The sequence below is a fragment of the Ptychodera flava genome, chromosome 13 (assembly GCF_041260155.1).
Source record: "Ptychodera flava strain L36383 chromosome 13, AS_Pfla_20210202, whole genome shotgun sequence".
Lineage (NCBI taxonomy): Eukaryota > Metazoa > Hemichordata > Enteropneusta > Ptychoderidae > Ptychodera > Ptychodera flava.
In genome coordinates, this window is record NC_091940.1 from 33,937,141 (window position 1) to 33,954,969 (window position 17,829).

The window sequence follows — 17,829 nt, forward strand, 5'->3', positions numbered from 1 at the left end:
GGTTTTTAATGTTTCTGATTCCATCCATTTTGTCTATGTATGTTTCCATGGCAACTGTTATTTCTCATTAAAACTATTCATGATAATCAAAAATTGAGTTCCCTCAAATTGACGGCATAAAGTTCATTGATTTTTGTGATTACGAATATAGGATTCATTTTATGTTCGTTTTGTTTCCATAGCAACGGTTTCTGCCATTAAGATTTGACAAAATTAAAGTGGTGCAGGGCAACACTCCTGATGCACAGAATTTGTACATAATAATACCACAAGCCACTGGTACAGATGTCATTAGTTTGAAGATTGAGCTGAAAGTGTTTTGTTTAGGTAAGGGACATTTTGGTAGTTTTCATTTAAATATCCATTGTTACCAGATTTGAAGGAAACAATTTCCTCAAATTTACATACACCAGTTTAGGGGTAATGATATTTAATATGATTACCAGACAGAAGTATTTTTTCTCAATGATTGATATGTTGTTACCATAGCTTCTATTGTAAGCTGACAAAGCATATTAGTGTTTCCTTTTGCATGACCAGGTGAATACAGTTCTGTACAATTTATGCGTGATCAGGTGTGTTCACGAATTATTTTTTTGCTTCTATGTGTGTTCTATATAAGTACAATTTATGCGTGATCAGGTGTGTTCACGAATTATTTTTTTGCTTCTATGTGTGTTCTATATAAGCACACGCATCGCCACGTCGATTATCTTCTGTTAGAAGTGTGATCTGCAGAAGGTTCGTGTACTTTGGAGGCCATATGACATGATAAAACATACGACAGTTGACACAGATTATATTTACTCTATGATGAACCAGATCCATTTAGAATAGTAATTTAACTTCATTATACATGTGGTTAATTGAAATGCAACTATCAACAGAAATTGTGGACGTATTTAGCTATGAGATATGGCTGCAAAACTATACCTAAGAATATACATGGGGGCCATATGACACAAAACAGACAAAAGCTGACAAAGTTCACACTAAATTCATGATAGATCTGTATAAAGTAAGATTAGTTTTTTGGATAATAAATTACTACTCTACATTTATGCGATGTTTCAACTGTAATAGCCTTCAAATAACCAGATATGAACTGAATATGCTCACGTGTTTTACAACAGGTTCATTAATAGTCAGTAAACAGACTAGAAAATTTTAGTATTTACTCAACAGAACAACTTGACCTACTAATGTGATCCCTGAATGGAAGGAATGACTTTGAGTTTGACAAAATTACAAACTTAGTTATCAAGCATTGAAATTGACTGCTGATGACTCGACATGTATTGACATTTATCAGACACTACTGGACGCATGAAATAATACAGTATGACATGAATTACTGCATACTTTTTGACTGTTATGAAGTTGTGTAAAACAATTGTACCTTTGACCTGTCTCATATTAAAGTGACAAATCAACGAGCAAGGAGATGTTACGCAACTTTTGCAGACCTCAGGATAATCACTAACCAAAACACAAGAACAAAGACAGACATTGTATATTCTGACAGCAGTTCAATTGAGCACACGACGCGGAGTGGAAGACAGACTTCTGATAAGACTAGCCGTGCATATGGTCTATTGCCAGAGTAATTATCTCTGACGAGGATTTATTGTATTATGTTTTTCAATATTCCTGTCAATAACCAAATTCAAATGTAATGCTGTAATGCTGTAATTTTTGAGTAATATCACTTATTACAAAGTTCATTTAATATGCAAATGAACCCTTAATTAACTCCACACAACTAAATGCTTTACACCACAATTAGATATCTGTAAGATCAGTATCTGCAGTGGATTTCATCACATTTAGTTCAGCTATTTCGGAGGTATATGACTAATTACAAAACTTCATAAAATGTGCAAATAAGCTACTTGTTAACTTGACACTGCCAAATGCTAGTCAGTACAATTAGATATTTATCAGATCAATATCTGTACCAGATTTCACTGACTTGGGTGCCGTAATTTCAGAGTTACATACCTAATTACAAAGTTCATTAAATATGCAAATGAACCCTTAATTAACTTGACACTACTAAGTGCTTTACACCACAGTTATATATCAGTCGGAATAATGTCGGATCAGTATCTGCAGCAGAATTCATCAAATTGGTACAGTTATGTCGGAGTTATGTGACTAATTATAAAACTTCATAAAATATTCAAATGAGCTATTTATTAACTTGTGCGTGTAATTTCATCAAATTATCAATACTTTTACAGCCATGTCATGAACGTGAGCCCAGATAGACATTAATTTTCCGAAATCTGTCACGATTTTCTGAAATCTGTCTCCAACTTTTCATAATAATCTTTGGATGAAACCGTGCCTCAGTAGCAGAGAGACAAGACGGTGTCAAGTAGTTGACAAATCTATATCCATTGCGTAGCTTTCGCCGATCTTCGCTTCATTTTGTCAAATTTTGATGATGTCATCTTTCCATATTCGGTAGAAGTAAGCTTGTATGTTGGGGCTGGGCGATTTCGATTTTTTGCAAAAAGGGGACAGCTAAAGCCAGAACTCAACAGTTCATCGGCGTTCATTTACCGCGGAACTTAGTTCTACAATAGTTCGGCTCCAGGATTCTACTAAAGGTATTGCATGCGTCTACTCAGATGGAACCTTCTCGGGGGACTATGATGCGTATAATAGTGAAAAGTACCGTTCTTGTGAATGTGAAAATTGAGCACATGACGGAATGATTTCGAGTCCACTTGCGCTTGCAGACAAAATAAAAATATATCTAATTTAAATTTACAATATATTAGTGCGTTTTTTTCGGAAATTGAGCTTAAGAATTAAGGTTTTATGATCTAACTTTCTCCAATAAAATGTTGAACATTGGTTTCAAAATTAAGAATAAAAATCAGTCACCGTGCAAATTTTTCACATTAGAGAAATACGTTTTCTGATTTTTGAAATTCAAAATGGCCGTCACTCCGAGACCTGTGTTAAGATTTTTGATTCTCAGAAAAGAAAATCTACATTTACTTCTTGCAAAACTAGCCACCAAAAGTGGTTGACCAAAAAGTATTCTAGAAGTTTGAAGGGCAACATATATCCCAAAGGTGCGTTCCACCATAACTCCGTCAAGCCGGAATAGAGCGTTCTCCAGTATCTCCTATTCGAAAAGCTCGGGAAAATGTTGTTGTAAGATACAACGTATTACTGTGATGCTCATTTTGCGAGAGCAAATTTTTTGAGATTATTTTTTTCTTTTAAAGCAGCAGAGGGGGCTCTCTTCGATGATATCGCGCCTAAGCCCTTAAGGATAATTGGACAAATAATTTCAAAGTTACGACGAGGTCAAGTTGATTTTTTCCCGCCCTGCGTTGCAAATAGAATTAATAGGCTTATTCGTAGTATACCAACCGCCGAACAATAACAGTGTCGTTTGCCCATGACAATTGAATGATATTAACATGTCTAAAAGCAAACATTCAATCTAGAAGTCCACAGTCAAGAAACCATTCGTTCTACAGTGTCGTAATTGTAACACTTATGATTTTCACACAGTGAGATGACAATCAAAGAAATTCATTTCCAAAAATGTTCCGAATAATGTGCCAAAAATAATTTTATAACTCCTTCGGACGTCTACGACCAACAGGGAAAATGAAATTAATTGAAAAAAATCCCCTTCTCGAAAAGTTGCATATATACTAAAGGGAATTATATTGGAGACAAGGATCGCAGGTTTTGGATTAAGGTCACGGGAAACACTTGATCTAGACTGATCCGTCGTCCTCGGAGGGCGCTCTCTACCTTCATCCCATCCTTACCGGGCGTCCCTCCCTCGAACAACGAATCTTTCTGTCTACCCTTATTCGTACTTCATCTGATCAAAATGTCGCCGATCCTAGTCGCTTAAATCACGCGGAATTGATTGAAGTGATCAAAAGTCACTTGAACTGTCAAAAAATGTCATAAACAATGATGATCATTCATCGCGACATTTTGAAAAAAATGCTTTTCCAGTCCGCGAATTCGAACCGCTGCATAAATTGCAGACAGAAAATGCTTACTCTCTGAGCTGTAATTGACCGTAAGCCCCCCTCCCACATAGACAGTAGTTTTTGTCCATAGTCCATCAACTGTGCGACATCAACGATTAGGTGATCTCTTTAACACTCAGGGACGCTTTCTTTTATAATGAACGATGGAAGTACACGTACGTCAAGGTCACCTTGTCGGATAATCGATTGCACGGAGTGAGGACGTACGTCACCGTTTGTACATACCAGTGCAGATCATAGCATGATCTCCTGTAAAGTGTCTCGTTAATTAAAGGCCTGTGTAAAGTGTCAGATTGTCTTGCCAGGAAATTCACTTTCTAGTAAATTCAGTGGAAAACAAAAGACTATGACTATATCATAATCTTCTTACAGACTAGTACAAAACATGATCCCTGTGATCAAGTGCCCCTACCTTTAATAGATGCACGTCTAAAGCCATATGCACAAGTAAGTAGTGATTCAGATTTGAATATGAATTGGAGTTGCCTCTTGCTATCATGGAAACGGCAAACAAACCGGCGACGTTGAAGGTGCAGTTACGTAATGAACGAAAGTGTGGCATTTAAGTTTACAGGTTCGCACTGGCCTGTTTGTCGCCTTGCATTGGAAAGCTCCCACACTAGGATAAGGATATCCGGCTCTTCGCTGACCCTACAGTGTGTTGTACAATACACCTGACTGAAGATCGGAGACTTTTTCAGAAAAGGGAGAAGTCGTTTCACCACAGGGGATAATATCTACTCGGCTATGGCTGTCTAAATACAAATCCTTCGCTCGAGAACCTTACAACTCGAAACCCAGGGCCGGCATCAGCGGACACGATGCTACGCAAGACAATCTGAAAACACACAATGCAGCTACTGTTCCGTCCAAGAAGTGAAACCCTTGCAGTTGAAACAGTTTATGAATGATTGTTTTAAGAACTAAAAGGACTGCTGTGACGTTGCAGAATCGTAGGACACAATTTTTTTTACATTTTTGGTAAGATATATCTCGAAACAGTGTGACGTATAGATGATAAACATAGTACAGTACCGAGTTCTTTCAAAAAGCAATGCTATCGCAATGATCGACATATTCCGATATCAGTAAGATTACCAATGTTTACTGATTATTAATTCATTAGATTCTCACGCCTATGCTGTTATCAACAACATATCGATTAATCCATAGACCCTAATATTATATAGGGCTCAGCCCTTGGTGTCGCGCCAGGGGTTAAGATTGGCAATGTTATTTGTATTGATTCATGACAAACTGTAATTGTTACTTCATAAACGTTTATATGACAACTATGCCCAGTTTCCCTCTGATGAAAGCAGTTCACGTACTTACACGACGTCAAACCCTGCAGCAGGGCAGGTATAGATTTTCTGTAGCGTGTAAAAATTTTCGACAAAAATTGGCAATTTTTACAATGATAACAGCCTATGGCGTTAAACAAGGGACGTATTATGCAATAATCATTGCAATGGTAACCGCACTGCCCACCTTCCACTTGCAAGCTGAAAACTATAGCGTTCCGTCTAAAAACTTGCAATTTTTGAATCTAATTATTGACACAGGGGGCGCTCTTCTATAATTCAATCCCAGCATTCTTTGCGTATGCCCCCGTTCATATGCACGACAGTTTTCTCCGTTTATCTATATCAACGATACTTTGTATCAGCGACAAGGTGTATAATAACATTTACTGGCTAATAAAAGAGGTATATTTTATAAAAGGCATGTTATATCATAGTAATTTGTTTCGTATTTGTTTATTTACGAGTACTCAAAAAAAAACATGGCGGCGCCCAGAAGGGTACACTTCCGGTTACTCGCATAGTATATTATGAATAAGCGCATGCGTAGTCAGTAAGCCGCTGGCGCGACTAAAAACATATCGATTAACCCCTTTTATCACGTTCGACACAGACGTGACGTCATCGATCGATCACAGTATCAACCTTTTTGATTGTCATGAACTAGTGTATGCAGTAATACATTTAACATGAAATAAATTGCCCTCTGGTAGATTATTTCAACTTCAAGCAATAGTTTTAAATCGCACGTTTAGTCTGGTATTTGCGTCAATCCCTCTGTTCACGTGACTGAACTGCTCAAGTGACTGAACGTGTATATCGCCCTACTAACTTGAAAGGCTTCAGTGTTTGCAACATAATTTTATCGCACTTATCATACTCCTTCCACTTACCCTAAAGTCGTAAATACCCCTAGTATTTATTTCAGGCACAGACTTGTTTCTGTTTCTTGACAAGTGTCAAAAGTGATGATATTGTCTTCTTTTTTGCTCAATTTTCTTTGCTTCCGCACTTTCCTACCATTTTGGCTTTTGGGTATCAACCGAAGTGACTATTGGACTTTAAGGCCATCTTTATTTTCAACATTTTTAGATCGACCAAAAGGGACAAACCAACCTCACTCATTGATTGTATTTGGTGTCATAACACTATGAATTGTTTAGCCGTTCGATGGCGGTGAATTTGCCGCACATATCTGCGTTATGGGAAATGTTCTGACTCATCCAGCTATTTTCTTCATTGCATTGGGAACAATTGCGAGCAGTTAGTACATTCAGTAGCTATAGGTGACACCGATTGGCAGGTTTTGAAGTGACGCAGGTAATGATAAGAACACATGTTTTGTCTCGTGAGACAAACTTATCAACTTCAGTCATTATTGGAAGAGAGTTGTGGCTATAAGTAGTTCATATCTACGAATCGCGGTTCCCTCTTGTGGGTGAGTTTATGAACCTTTCACGTCCGTCAAACTTAAATTTTAGAACATCAAAATTTCCACTGGAATTTCTGCTCAAGTTCGAAAGCTGACGGCGCACCTGTGGCATGTTATGCTTCATGGTATTGAGCTCGAGGCGGAAGCTGGCTAGCCGAAAATAATCACAAAATGACATAAAAACTTTTCCAAGACAATGAAAATTCTTTCTAAAATCATAAATACTTGGAATGGCTCTACCAGTCAGAGTAAATTAATGTTCTGACAGAAAAAACACTAGTGTCACTGTGTTTAACCTATTCAATGAAAGTCTATTATAAATGTAGTCATAGAGAAACATGCCTTTCAGTTTCGATGCAATATAAGATTACAACTCTGGCCATTTGAATTACAGTTTTGTGACATAATTGAAAACAAAAACATATTCGAACCCCGTGATGATAGTGAATTTTGTTTGTCGGGAAAAGAATCTCTGGCAATGAGATGGAATCGGCTGCATTCGCTAGCTCGGAATACTTTACAGCTTAGTACTGTTGTCACAATTCCATTTCAAAAAAGTATTAAATTTCATTTCAGATAACGTGGTTTCGGGAACGTCGAAGAGTTTCATCGTTGTGGTTTTGCCACGAGGGTGTCATCCAACATCAGCAAGTCTTATCAACATCACACCGTCGTTATGGAAACGAATTTGGTTCACCTATTGATTCTATCAATACTCGCATCTACTCACCTCTGCAATGCTGTACAAAGAAAAGATTTCAATCCGCCGATACGCCATGACAGGAGTAAGTAATCTGTGTAATGTATACATACATACATACATACATACATACATACATACATACATACATACATACATACATACATACATACATACATACATACATACATACATACATACATACATACATACATACATACATACATACATACATACATACATACATACATACATACATACATACATACATACATACATACATACATACATACATACATACATACATACATACATACATACATACATACATACATACATACATACATGCATGCATGCATGCATGCATGCATGTATGCATTAATTCATGCATTTAGCCTGGACTGCATCGCCAAACGTTGATGTTTTTTGTGTTTGTTTGTCGCATTCCCTCAGATAGTCGTGGTGTTGAATGTAATGGTTACTCTAGCGAGACACTTGGTGCCATCAAGTCACCCAACTACCCGTCGCCTTACGATGACTATGCCTCTTGCAGTTACAGCATCGAAGTGCCTTCTGGGTATACGATTCAAGTGAGTTTCGGGTTATGTTTTTCAAAAGTGACCTCCTCATTATAAATATTTTGATCCCTTTTTGCAGTTGAAAGGTCCAGCCTTGCCGTACAACAAAACAGGGCTGTAGTACAGTTTTGCTAGTAAATAATCAATGATCGGACAGACTGTGTACTTCCTCACTATTACTTTGCTCAATTTTTTGTGCTTCCATTCCCTTGCTGCTACATTACTATCTTCCTTCTTGCTTAGCTTGTATTATTCTTTGCTTCATTTTGCAAACGTAACGGCCTTTTTAGTCACAAGTTCTGTTCTTACCTTCTTTCTAACTTACTTACTTTCACTTACTATATCCTTGGCCTCTTGGGTCATGTAAATGTTAAACAATTTACCAGGTCAAAAGAACACAGAGCGTACTCTGCCAGCATACTATACCCGTCACGATTGACCAAAGTGACACATCTCGTGTACTCAATCAAATCCACCATATGTACGTTTGAGTCAAAGTCAGGAATGCGGTCACTCTGCTTTTGATAATCAGACCTGTCGTGTTTCGATTACATTTCCGTACCTACCCAGAACTTCCTAAATAACCTAACTAAATAACCTACATATCGAGAATCCCTGCCTCACAGGCTTTTTTTGCGAATAAGCTGTTTTACCAGAAAGTCTGTATATAAAGCTTTTACACCATATGTTAGGTGGTGGATATGTGTACATCGTCAACTGGAGCAGATTGAATATTACTTGACGACAAGGGGTAGTTTATGATTTCAAAAGTGAAAGAGTCTCTATATAGCCACATAGTCTTGTATGCACTGTATTTCGTATGATTTCGAAAGGTATGTCTAGGTATTATGCTTAGCTCACACTTTCAGATGTTGCTTTGATTTCTAAGTCATAAAAGTTGAGTTTCTTTATGTCGAAAAAATGCCCCGCCCCCATGTTTATCTTTCCCGCCATTAAAATGAATGTGTAGTCCACTACTCACGTGATGCAGCCTGTTCTAGGTCCTCAAATGGAAAGCGATTGCCTATATTCAACAAACAAGCCAAAGTACACTGATGAAATGCTTTGCACGTTCTAGCGCTGTAAAAACAGGGAACGGGTTTTATGCACTACATATATTGAAAAATGTTAGTTAATAATTTGTAGAAAATGTTGCTTCCATGCTCTATGGATCCAGCCACATCATCGGCTTAGCAAGCTCATTTCGCATTGTTGCTTTCATTTTTTTGTGATAGAATCAGTGTCAACAAAATATCGTACACTACAAAATCAAAACGGTGACCAGTCACTCTTCAATTCTTACTAACTTTCACTTACTATATCCTTGCCCTAAACGTTAAGCCAGGATCACTCGGGACTTTTATCACTCATTACACCCTCACAGCCCCATTTACCCACCAGAGGGGAATTAGAAACTGAGTTCCGTTGACTATGATGGTAACTCATTCAAAGTCGTCTCTTATTTCAGTTGATATTCAGTTCATTCGAGCTTGAATCCTCGTACGACTACCTGTACATCTACGACGGCCAGGACGATTACACCTACTTCGATATGGTGAGCTACACGGGATCCGACTTGCCGAGCGACTTCATCACCACGTCCAATCACCTGTACTTGGTATTCAACGGCGACGGTTCGATTTCGAAAGACGGCTTCTATGCAATGTATGTCGCGTACGATGACGGCAGTTGGGTTGAACATGAGGAGGTCGGCACCACTGTAGAAGGTGGGTTAACACAGGTGATAATGGTAAGATCAGCTTCAGTCTTTCATGTCCGAATGCTTCGCTTTTTTCCAAAAAACATTAGACTGGCAACCCAATCTTCCCTTTTTACACCGGTCCAAAATTGTCATACGTACTGAGAAAATATTTAAGTTGACCAGATTTGAAAGGCATGTGACAAACATAAATTTTGTTCATAAAACAATCAACAATACTTCACGGAAGCCTGTCGCTGGAAGCACAAATAGCTTATAGTTTGTTTTGTGGTTTTTAGTCATCGTTTTCCTTCGTCTCATGTTTTAATCTTGCCTTTAACTTTCTTTCTGTTCAAATTTGGCCTTTATAGCATGTTTACATACTCGATCTGTAATTTATAAAGGGAACACTTCACGTATGGAAAGCATGCCATTAATCAAAGCAATAATTCTCTGAACAGATACTGTGCAGGCTGGATATGAGATCTATTTGTATTAGTCTATAGATAATTATTACATTGCGTAAATGTTGCACGTAGACATCTAGGAAAATCAAGCAGGTATAAATATCGGCCCTCATTTTATTACAACACTCACTGTTGTTTTTATTACGCGGATAAAATTGACAACGGCACGTACAACAGTTCAAACAACAACAAGAAGACAAACAATGCTACATAAATAGCACGTATCCAAGGATACTGAGAGCAACAGTGATAACTTCGCACGTTATACAAAAACATGTGATTGGCAGTTAGGACTTGTTTTATTTTGAAATCAGATCATTGGTCAATGTCAATATGTCAAATAAATCGTATAATCTTACAGTGTCTCTTCCCCCAGTCCGATGAGTGATTTGTACGAAAATAAATTCAGCCTGAGAAAATATCTGTCACGCTGCTAGTATAACGAACACAAACTGCCATACTGGCTGCTGGTAGAGTAATGGCCTATTTTAGCGTTCAGTTTTCTTATAATGTTTATTGGTATTTTTTCTGTCTGTCCACATTAGTATGCGCGGGTAGGCGACTTATCAGTTCAGCCGGCGGAACAGTTCGATCTCAGGCCGAAGAAGTGGATTCGTATCTCGATGAAAACCCAGAAGACTGCGAAGTAACTTTCATATCTCAAGACGGCTTCACCGATATGACTCTCACTTTCACTGAAGTGCATACCTACAAAGACAATAATGATCCATGTATGTATAATTCCGTGTAAAGAGGGATACCTTGCTGGTGCGTTCGTTGTTGGCTTTGTCAAAGTGATAATCTGGTGACAGCGTCCACAGATTAATAATTTACTCTAGCTTGCTTTAGCGCAATAGGCAATCAAACATATCAGATAATAGAGGCAACACAGTGACAAAACTGCGCGTAAGATTGTCATAGGGCAAATACGTGATACTCCGAAGAAGAAAAAGAAATCGTTCCAAAACCAGTGCTAACATAAGACCAAGACACCAAAGGTTACTAGTAAAAATCTTTATTTACAATACATGTCACAGTCAAACGTATTAAAATGAAATAAACCATGGCAAGAAGACACCTGTGCTGAGACCAAGACACCCCTACCCCTGGCCCTACCTCTTGGGTCATTTGTGCAACCCCTATGGTAAAACGGAAAGATGAAGAGAGTGGTTTTATTTAAACTTCCCTTATAATCATGGGAATGTCAAATGCTCGGGATTTGGTGTCTCCATTGCTGGCCATTAGAGAAAATGATATATACGACAAAGTTCATACCACACAGATAGCATTCACTGCACATGTATCTGATACGCTAATGTTTTCCAATATTGTAGATTGCTGGTCTGGCGAGTCGGATGTGGTCGAGGTTATTGATGCAGAGAGCACCTTTGATCAATTGTGTGGCGAGCAACCGTATATGACTTACATCTTACGGCTGCCTGTCAGAATCAGGTTTAACTTCACCTCAAACAGACCAATATTTGGTGGACAATCGTTCACCGGATTTCAGGGAATGTTTGGCCTCTTCTATGATCGTAAGTATGACATGATTTGTCAAAGGATAAGGTGTAAATGCGAGACAAGAGGGGTTTACATACCCAACGTGTAAAGGGGATAAATTCGAATTCGCGGTCTCTAGACCTAGTTTTAAGTCACTTGAAATGAATTTGAGAAGTCCGTTGCATTCTTTTTCAATTCACAAGACCAATAAAATATAAGTTTTCAGACTCACAGTCAACACCTGAAACGAGAAAATTTTTAAGTCATAACAGTTACTGAACGTTTCCTCGTCTATTGAACAGCAAGAGTAAGCAATGATCAGGACATCACATCATACACACAGACAAAGACAAGTAGACGCATATATGTTATATAATACACACATACATGTATATTTATAACTTGGACTTAAGTTAGATATTAGATCTATACAGAGAGAGGGGGGAAGGAGGGGTCCCGATTGGTTAATATTCATTCTTCATTATGCTAAAATTTATACACAGAGACATATATATATATATATATATATATATATATATATATATATATATATATATATATATATATATATATATATATATATATATATATATATATATATATATACCTTTATATGCATACATGCATATTATAAATATTTTATTATCTATGATATAATACATATTATATTTTATTACATTGTGTTTTAAATAAATTTTTATATAGATATATACGCTTATATAATATATAGATGTATTTACCAACATATCTTGGTAAAATATTATTTAATATAAGAAATAATAATGAAACACTTTTGCTTTACTACATTTATCGCTAAGTGTATGTGTAATAATGAGAGTATTTATCAAAAAGAATGCACAGATCTTGATATCGTCATTTCGAATTTCCAACTTATACGGTTGAAAGAAAATCAAATTGTGTTATTCAGTTATTTTGGCGGGTTTGATATGTCTCAAAGGAGACGAAATAATGAGCGCTGTAGGAAAAGGGTCAAAGATCACATTATTTCTCGTAATATTGATACATTGGATGTCTTTTGTCACGCAGCAAACGATCAGGACGACTGTCGAACGGGCCTGTTCAAGTGCGATGATTCAACTTGTATGAGTAGTGACCTGAGATGTGATGGCCTGCCGCATTGTTTGAGTGAATCAGATGAATGGGATTGTTGTAAGTGATGTCAATGACGTCATATATCGCAATTAAAAAATCTTTGGCATACTAATTATAGGTCAATATGTTATATGTTATATGGTCATAATAGGTCAATATGTTATATGTTATATGTTATACGGTTGGTCCGAATCCTCCCTTGTAACCAGATGCTGTCGTAGCGCCCTCTTTCAACTTCAGAGACCGAGTGGTGTTTGTGTCGTATTCTTGTGTGCTTTTTAATGAATGTAAATTAATGTTGCCTATAGTACAGCAGATTTCATGTGATCTCACAAAACAAAAGCAAATTTTCCATACGCAGGTCACTGGACTTTAGATAAATTGAAGTAATTCGCGAGTATAATCAATTATGGCCTTTACATGAATTATTAAAGACATGTATGAGGGATGTCGATTCACATTGCCATTTATATATTGTCAACATTTATTTTTGTGTATCATTCTAGCCTCCAGCAACACCGTTGTAATTATCTTGGTGAGCGCTCTAGTACCCGTGGGCTTAATTCTACTGCTGGCGCTGTGTTGTTACTTTTGTTCCGAGAAGAAATCACCAGCTGTAACGCCTGCAACGGGAGCCACCTCGACAGCGGCCACATCAACGCCAATGACTACCACAGGTGCCAGGCGAGACATCAGAGCAGCACCGCCTTTTGGGTAAGAGGAAATCAGAGCTTTCGAAACTTGTTTGAGGGATCGTCCCAAGTTGTGCGGATTTTGTGATAATAATTCTTTCCTCATTTCGATTAATTTATACGGCAGAGTAAAAGATCAAGCTTGAAGAATGTACGTCTGACGCTTTCGCCACCATCGATAAGGACAGTTTTAGGCCGTAAAGCTAGTACTCTGTGCAACAAAGTTGGAGAAATAAACAGCGTGCATGTTGGGTTTGCCAACAGAAATCAATGCCGGAGCTTTTTGTTCTACAGAAAGGGTGTCGACAAGTGTTTTAACTATCGTCATTATTATATTACAGGTTTTGTTTTTTTTTTTTTTTGGGGGGGGGTCATGTTTTTACTATTTTCTGCAAAGTTCAATAATTACGTCACTAAGTCACAAAAGCCATCCGACAAATTTATTTCTTCTTAACTCTTCCTATAATCGCGATTACAGCCAACTCAATCTTTTTCTTCCTGTAAAGGTTTACGTCTGAAAAGCCAGCGGCATACGGCAACCAACCACTTACATCAGCAGGTCACCTACCACCTCTACAGAACCCACAGTTCAGCCAACCGACAAGTTTTGCGAATACCCTGCCACCTGTTCCCCAATCAGTCCCGCCAACGACAACTCACCCTGGACACGTGCAAGACCCGAACCAAACGGGCTACCCGAACCCCTATCAGTTCGAACAAGGAGTAGAAAACGACCCGGCGTATCCACCACCTCCGGAAATCGCAGTCCCTACAGCGCCACCATCTTATGATGAAGCCGTTAACTATAACCAGGCAACGCAGCCCCATCTGTAACCATAGCTTCTGTTTCAAGGCAGCCTACACTGGTAGAGATTTGTAATAGTTTGAAATGTCACAAAATGAGCCTGCAATTTTCTGAGATTGTTTTATATAACGGCAGCCTACATATTCAGAAGGTTTTCATCCGGTTTCCCAATATTTTTCTCGGCGGAAGACTGGATGTCAAAATCAGTATTCCTTTCAAACACTCACCAGTATGTGATGGGGCCATGATATCGAGTAGGTTCAGGTTTTCTGTCATCTGCAGCGTAACCCGATTCACATTGATGTTTGGACCTCGCAACTGTGAAATATAAACATCCAGTCAAAGGCGGTCCAAAAGTTTTCTTTTGTACCTCATACAGGTACAATTTAACCTCTAATAGATAGGTGTAATATTCACGTAAGCACTTCGAGTGTCCTTGTCTAAAGCACGCCCGCGAATTTTGCCAAGTTACGTATGGAAAAAAGTTTTTTTTTAAATAACTCAGTTCTAAACGCCCTCGGTAATTTTAACAAAAAGTGTACTGTAAGATATTAGGCTAAATAAATAACTACGTGTGTTTCCGGCAATCCAACCTAGACCTTAGAAAATCCCACCGACTCCGAGACTAGATATATTTTTTCCCATTTTCAAAAACAAATGATTATTTTCGCTGATGTTTACCTCATTTTATAGGTCTCAGTAAACAGAACTCAAAAAAAATCCTCCAAAACACCTACCCTAATTTTCTGAGGCATGTTATTATTTTTACTTTTATTTTTATTACATTTATTTTAAGAGGCTAATCTGATTATAAAACGGTTATTGTGATTTCCATCAGAGCCCTCCTGAATAAAGAAGCAAAAAGTACACTAACAGATCGTCATATACACAGGCTAATCGAAGTCAGTTCCTTCATTACAATATTTCATGAAAATATATCTATATAATTCTGATTTGGGCGTGCTCAAGGCCTCACAGTTTCGGAAAAATTAGGGAAATGACATTCCAAATTTTCGCAGTTGAGATACGTTTGATTCGTCTGAAGTTGTGCGACACAAGGTCCAACATTATGCAATTGCTGTGTTAAGATTCAAATATGTAGCAACAGTAACCTTTGCTGGATCATTTTCCCACCCTTATAGGCCACACACGGCTGATCCATGAATCAAAGTAAACTCGGTCTGACAGTTGCTCTTGACGACTTTTACCTTTCATACAGTGTACACTCGGCAAGACCAAAATCATATGTTTCCCTTGTAGTGCCTTGAAGCATCAAGATGCCAGGGATGTTTGGTCGCCGGGCAACCCTTCTTAATTTTTTTTCACGAGTTTTCACATGAATTAAACACCAGCATTGAAAATTTTGCCATCTTTTAAATAGGGTAGCTCAGGGTTACCCGAAACGCATACATTACCTTTGACAAGGCAAGTTCCATGCTTCCATGTACGCAAAACTAGGTGGAAGAGCTCATTCATAAAATCAATAGCGTTGTCCTTATTCAAAAATGTTCCATACAGCATGGTCCCTCTATGTGGTAGAGGGACCGTGCATACAGTGACGAACAGCGCAAAGTTTATTTTTATCCATCGTACACCCAAGGCCAGACTAGCCCACTAGTCACTTTGCGTGTTTTTTCGTTTTTGACTTTTAATAAAGATTGTCAACTAATTCAGTCATTCCCTCTCTCTTATTGCTGTTTTTTATCTACGTTCCGTATGTGGTTTTGGCCATGTCACTTGATCGAGGGGATTCGCCTTCGTTTCTTGTAGGTTTGTGCTCGCTAAGCGTTGGTCCAAGCATGGCGATCACACTGCTATTACCCGATCACACCACGCACGTAAAATTAAATCAAGACAAATTTTGCTTTAATGTATTTATTTTATTACGACATAATTAATCCCACAGTCTTGGGGCAGATGTGTCCTAAGGTGAGTTTGTTAGGGCAACTGGTCGACTAATATGCAGCCTACCTAGCAATTATGTCAACAGCAGTCATAAATTATAGGCCAGCATAAACAATAGTTAAATTGTTAACAACAAGTGATGATGAAAACTCAAAAGATAAACTGCGACCAGAAGTAGAGCTCAAACAAAGCATGATAACCCTGCCTAAAGGTACAAAATGCTGAAAATAAAATCTGGTATGTGTCTGCACATGCTCATCAGGGTTGGTACATTGGTTTTAATGCATCAACGTAGGCAAGGACGTTCGAACTGACGAAGTAACACATAAACTTTACAGCAAGCTTTGATGTATATACGTATCTGTTTTATGCATTGAAGAGCAATGACAAATTCGAGTTTGCTGGGCCTAAAGTAAAAAAATCGTGCATAATGATTTTTGACAAATGCCGGAAAAAGACCAATTCCCTTTAAAACCGGGGCGTTTGAATAATTATTGATCGATTGAGCTCGCAGTCAAGCAGCTTTTAAGGTAGCACTGGCCTCGAACTTCGGAAATACTTTAGTTTTTTTCTCAAACTTTCCCAAACAAATGTTTAAACCATGCTCTTTCAAAATCAGGAATAGGAATCAGGGGTCACCATGCAAAGTTTTGCGATATGGGGAACCAATTTACCTCGAATTGCTGATATTTGAAATGGGGGAAAGTAAACTTTGCTCTATGTGATTCAAAATGAGCTCCCACAAGTGGTAGACTGAATAACATTGTTCATGTTTGAGTTCGAATATCTCGCCCGAGGCGAGTTCTACCTGAAGTATAAGTTATTTGCTTTATTTTAGTAGAAAGCAGTGTTATATTAGTGTGCAAATATGATTTACTGCCCCAAATATTCATATCCATGAAAAACACACATAAGCTGCCTTCATTCATTAATGCTCAGTCGTCTTTTAATGAAGTTTGTATATTTTTACATTACATTTTCCTTTAAAGGGACGATACCATTTTAGATAGTTCAAGAGGAATCTGCCCTAGGCGATTTTTTATATGTCAGAGCAATAGTTTTTGGTCTGGGTACAGGAAATCTTGTTTTTACGATCTTTAACTCGCGCGTTCTTTTCAGAACGAATAAAACAAAAGTAGAAATAAGGTGCATCATGGGAGAAAAGCGCCAAAGTTGGCGCTTTTGTCACATGGTTTGGACCATTTCTCGATGGGTATGGCAGTGCTGACTCGCCTAGTAGTACGCTCACCTCGAGCAGCCCTTGATCGAGGTGTCAAATTTGCACCGAGTGTCCCTTTAGTAAGCAATCTATAGTAGTTGGAAAAACTGTGGTTACACCACTTCTGTACTGTTTACTCTCAAATAGCTGATTCTACCATAAACCTTGTACTTCGCTTATAGTCCCAATTTTCTCGATTGTGACATTGCTTTATTGTCAGTCGAAATCAAACCATATAAGTTTGAACAAGTCGGCGCGTTCCAAGTCAAATAGACGGTAGCAGTGAAGACGAAGGCCATTCAGAAGTGAGTGCTGCTTCATCTCGAATTTGCTGAGCAAAAAAAGGCATGTCCTAGTTTGGACTCCATCCATCCATTA

At 38.0% G+C, this 17,829-nt stretch overlaps 1 protein-coding gene across 1 annotated transcript; it reads left to right on the forward strand.

Annotated features, from left to right (window-relative positions):
* Window positions 1-7,347: 7,347 nt before the first annotated feature.
* On the forward strand, window positions 7,348-15,200 carry LOC139148232 (uncharacterized). The gene is made up of 8 exons (XM_070719545.1): window positions 7,348-7,558; window positions 7,927-8,063; window positions 9,520-9,778; window positions 10,763-10,948; window positions 11,552-11,752; window positions 12,765-12,887; window positions 13,337-13,544; window positions 14,029-15,200. Exons 1-8 carry the CDS (start codon window positions 7,450-7,452, stop codon window positions 14,354-14,356), a joined length of 1,551 nt encoding a protein of 516 aa, XP_070575646.1. The 5' UTR covers window positions 7,348-7,449; the 3' UTR covers window positions 14,357-15,200.
* Window positions 15,201-17,829: the final 2,629 nt, after the last annotated feature.

Excerpts from the sequence above, each read along its gene's own strand:
- LOC139148232 (XM_070719545.1), top strand. The coding sequence starts at position 7,450 with ATGGAAACGAATTTGGTTCACCTATTGATTCTATCAATACTCGCATCT. Across the intron at positions 7,559-7,926 it reads GCCGATACGCCATGACAGGA|ATAGTCGTGGTGTTGAATGT; the intron begins GTAAGTAATCTG and ends GCATTCCCTCAG. Across the intron at positions 8,064-9,519 it reads CTTCTGGGTATACGATTCAA|TTGATATTCAGTTCATTCGA; the intron begins GTGAGTTTCGGG and ends CTCTTATTTCAG.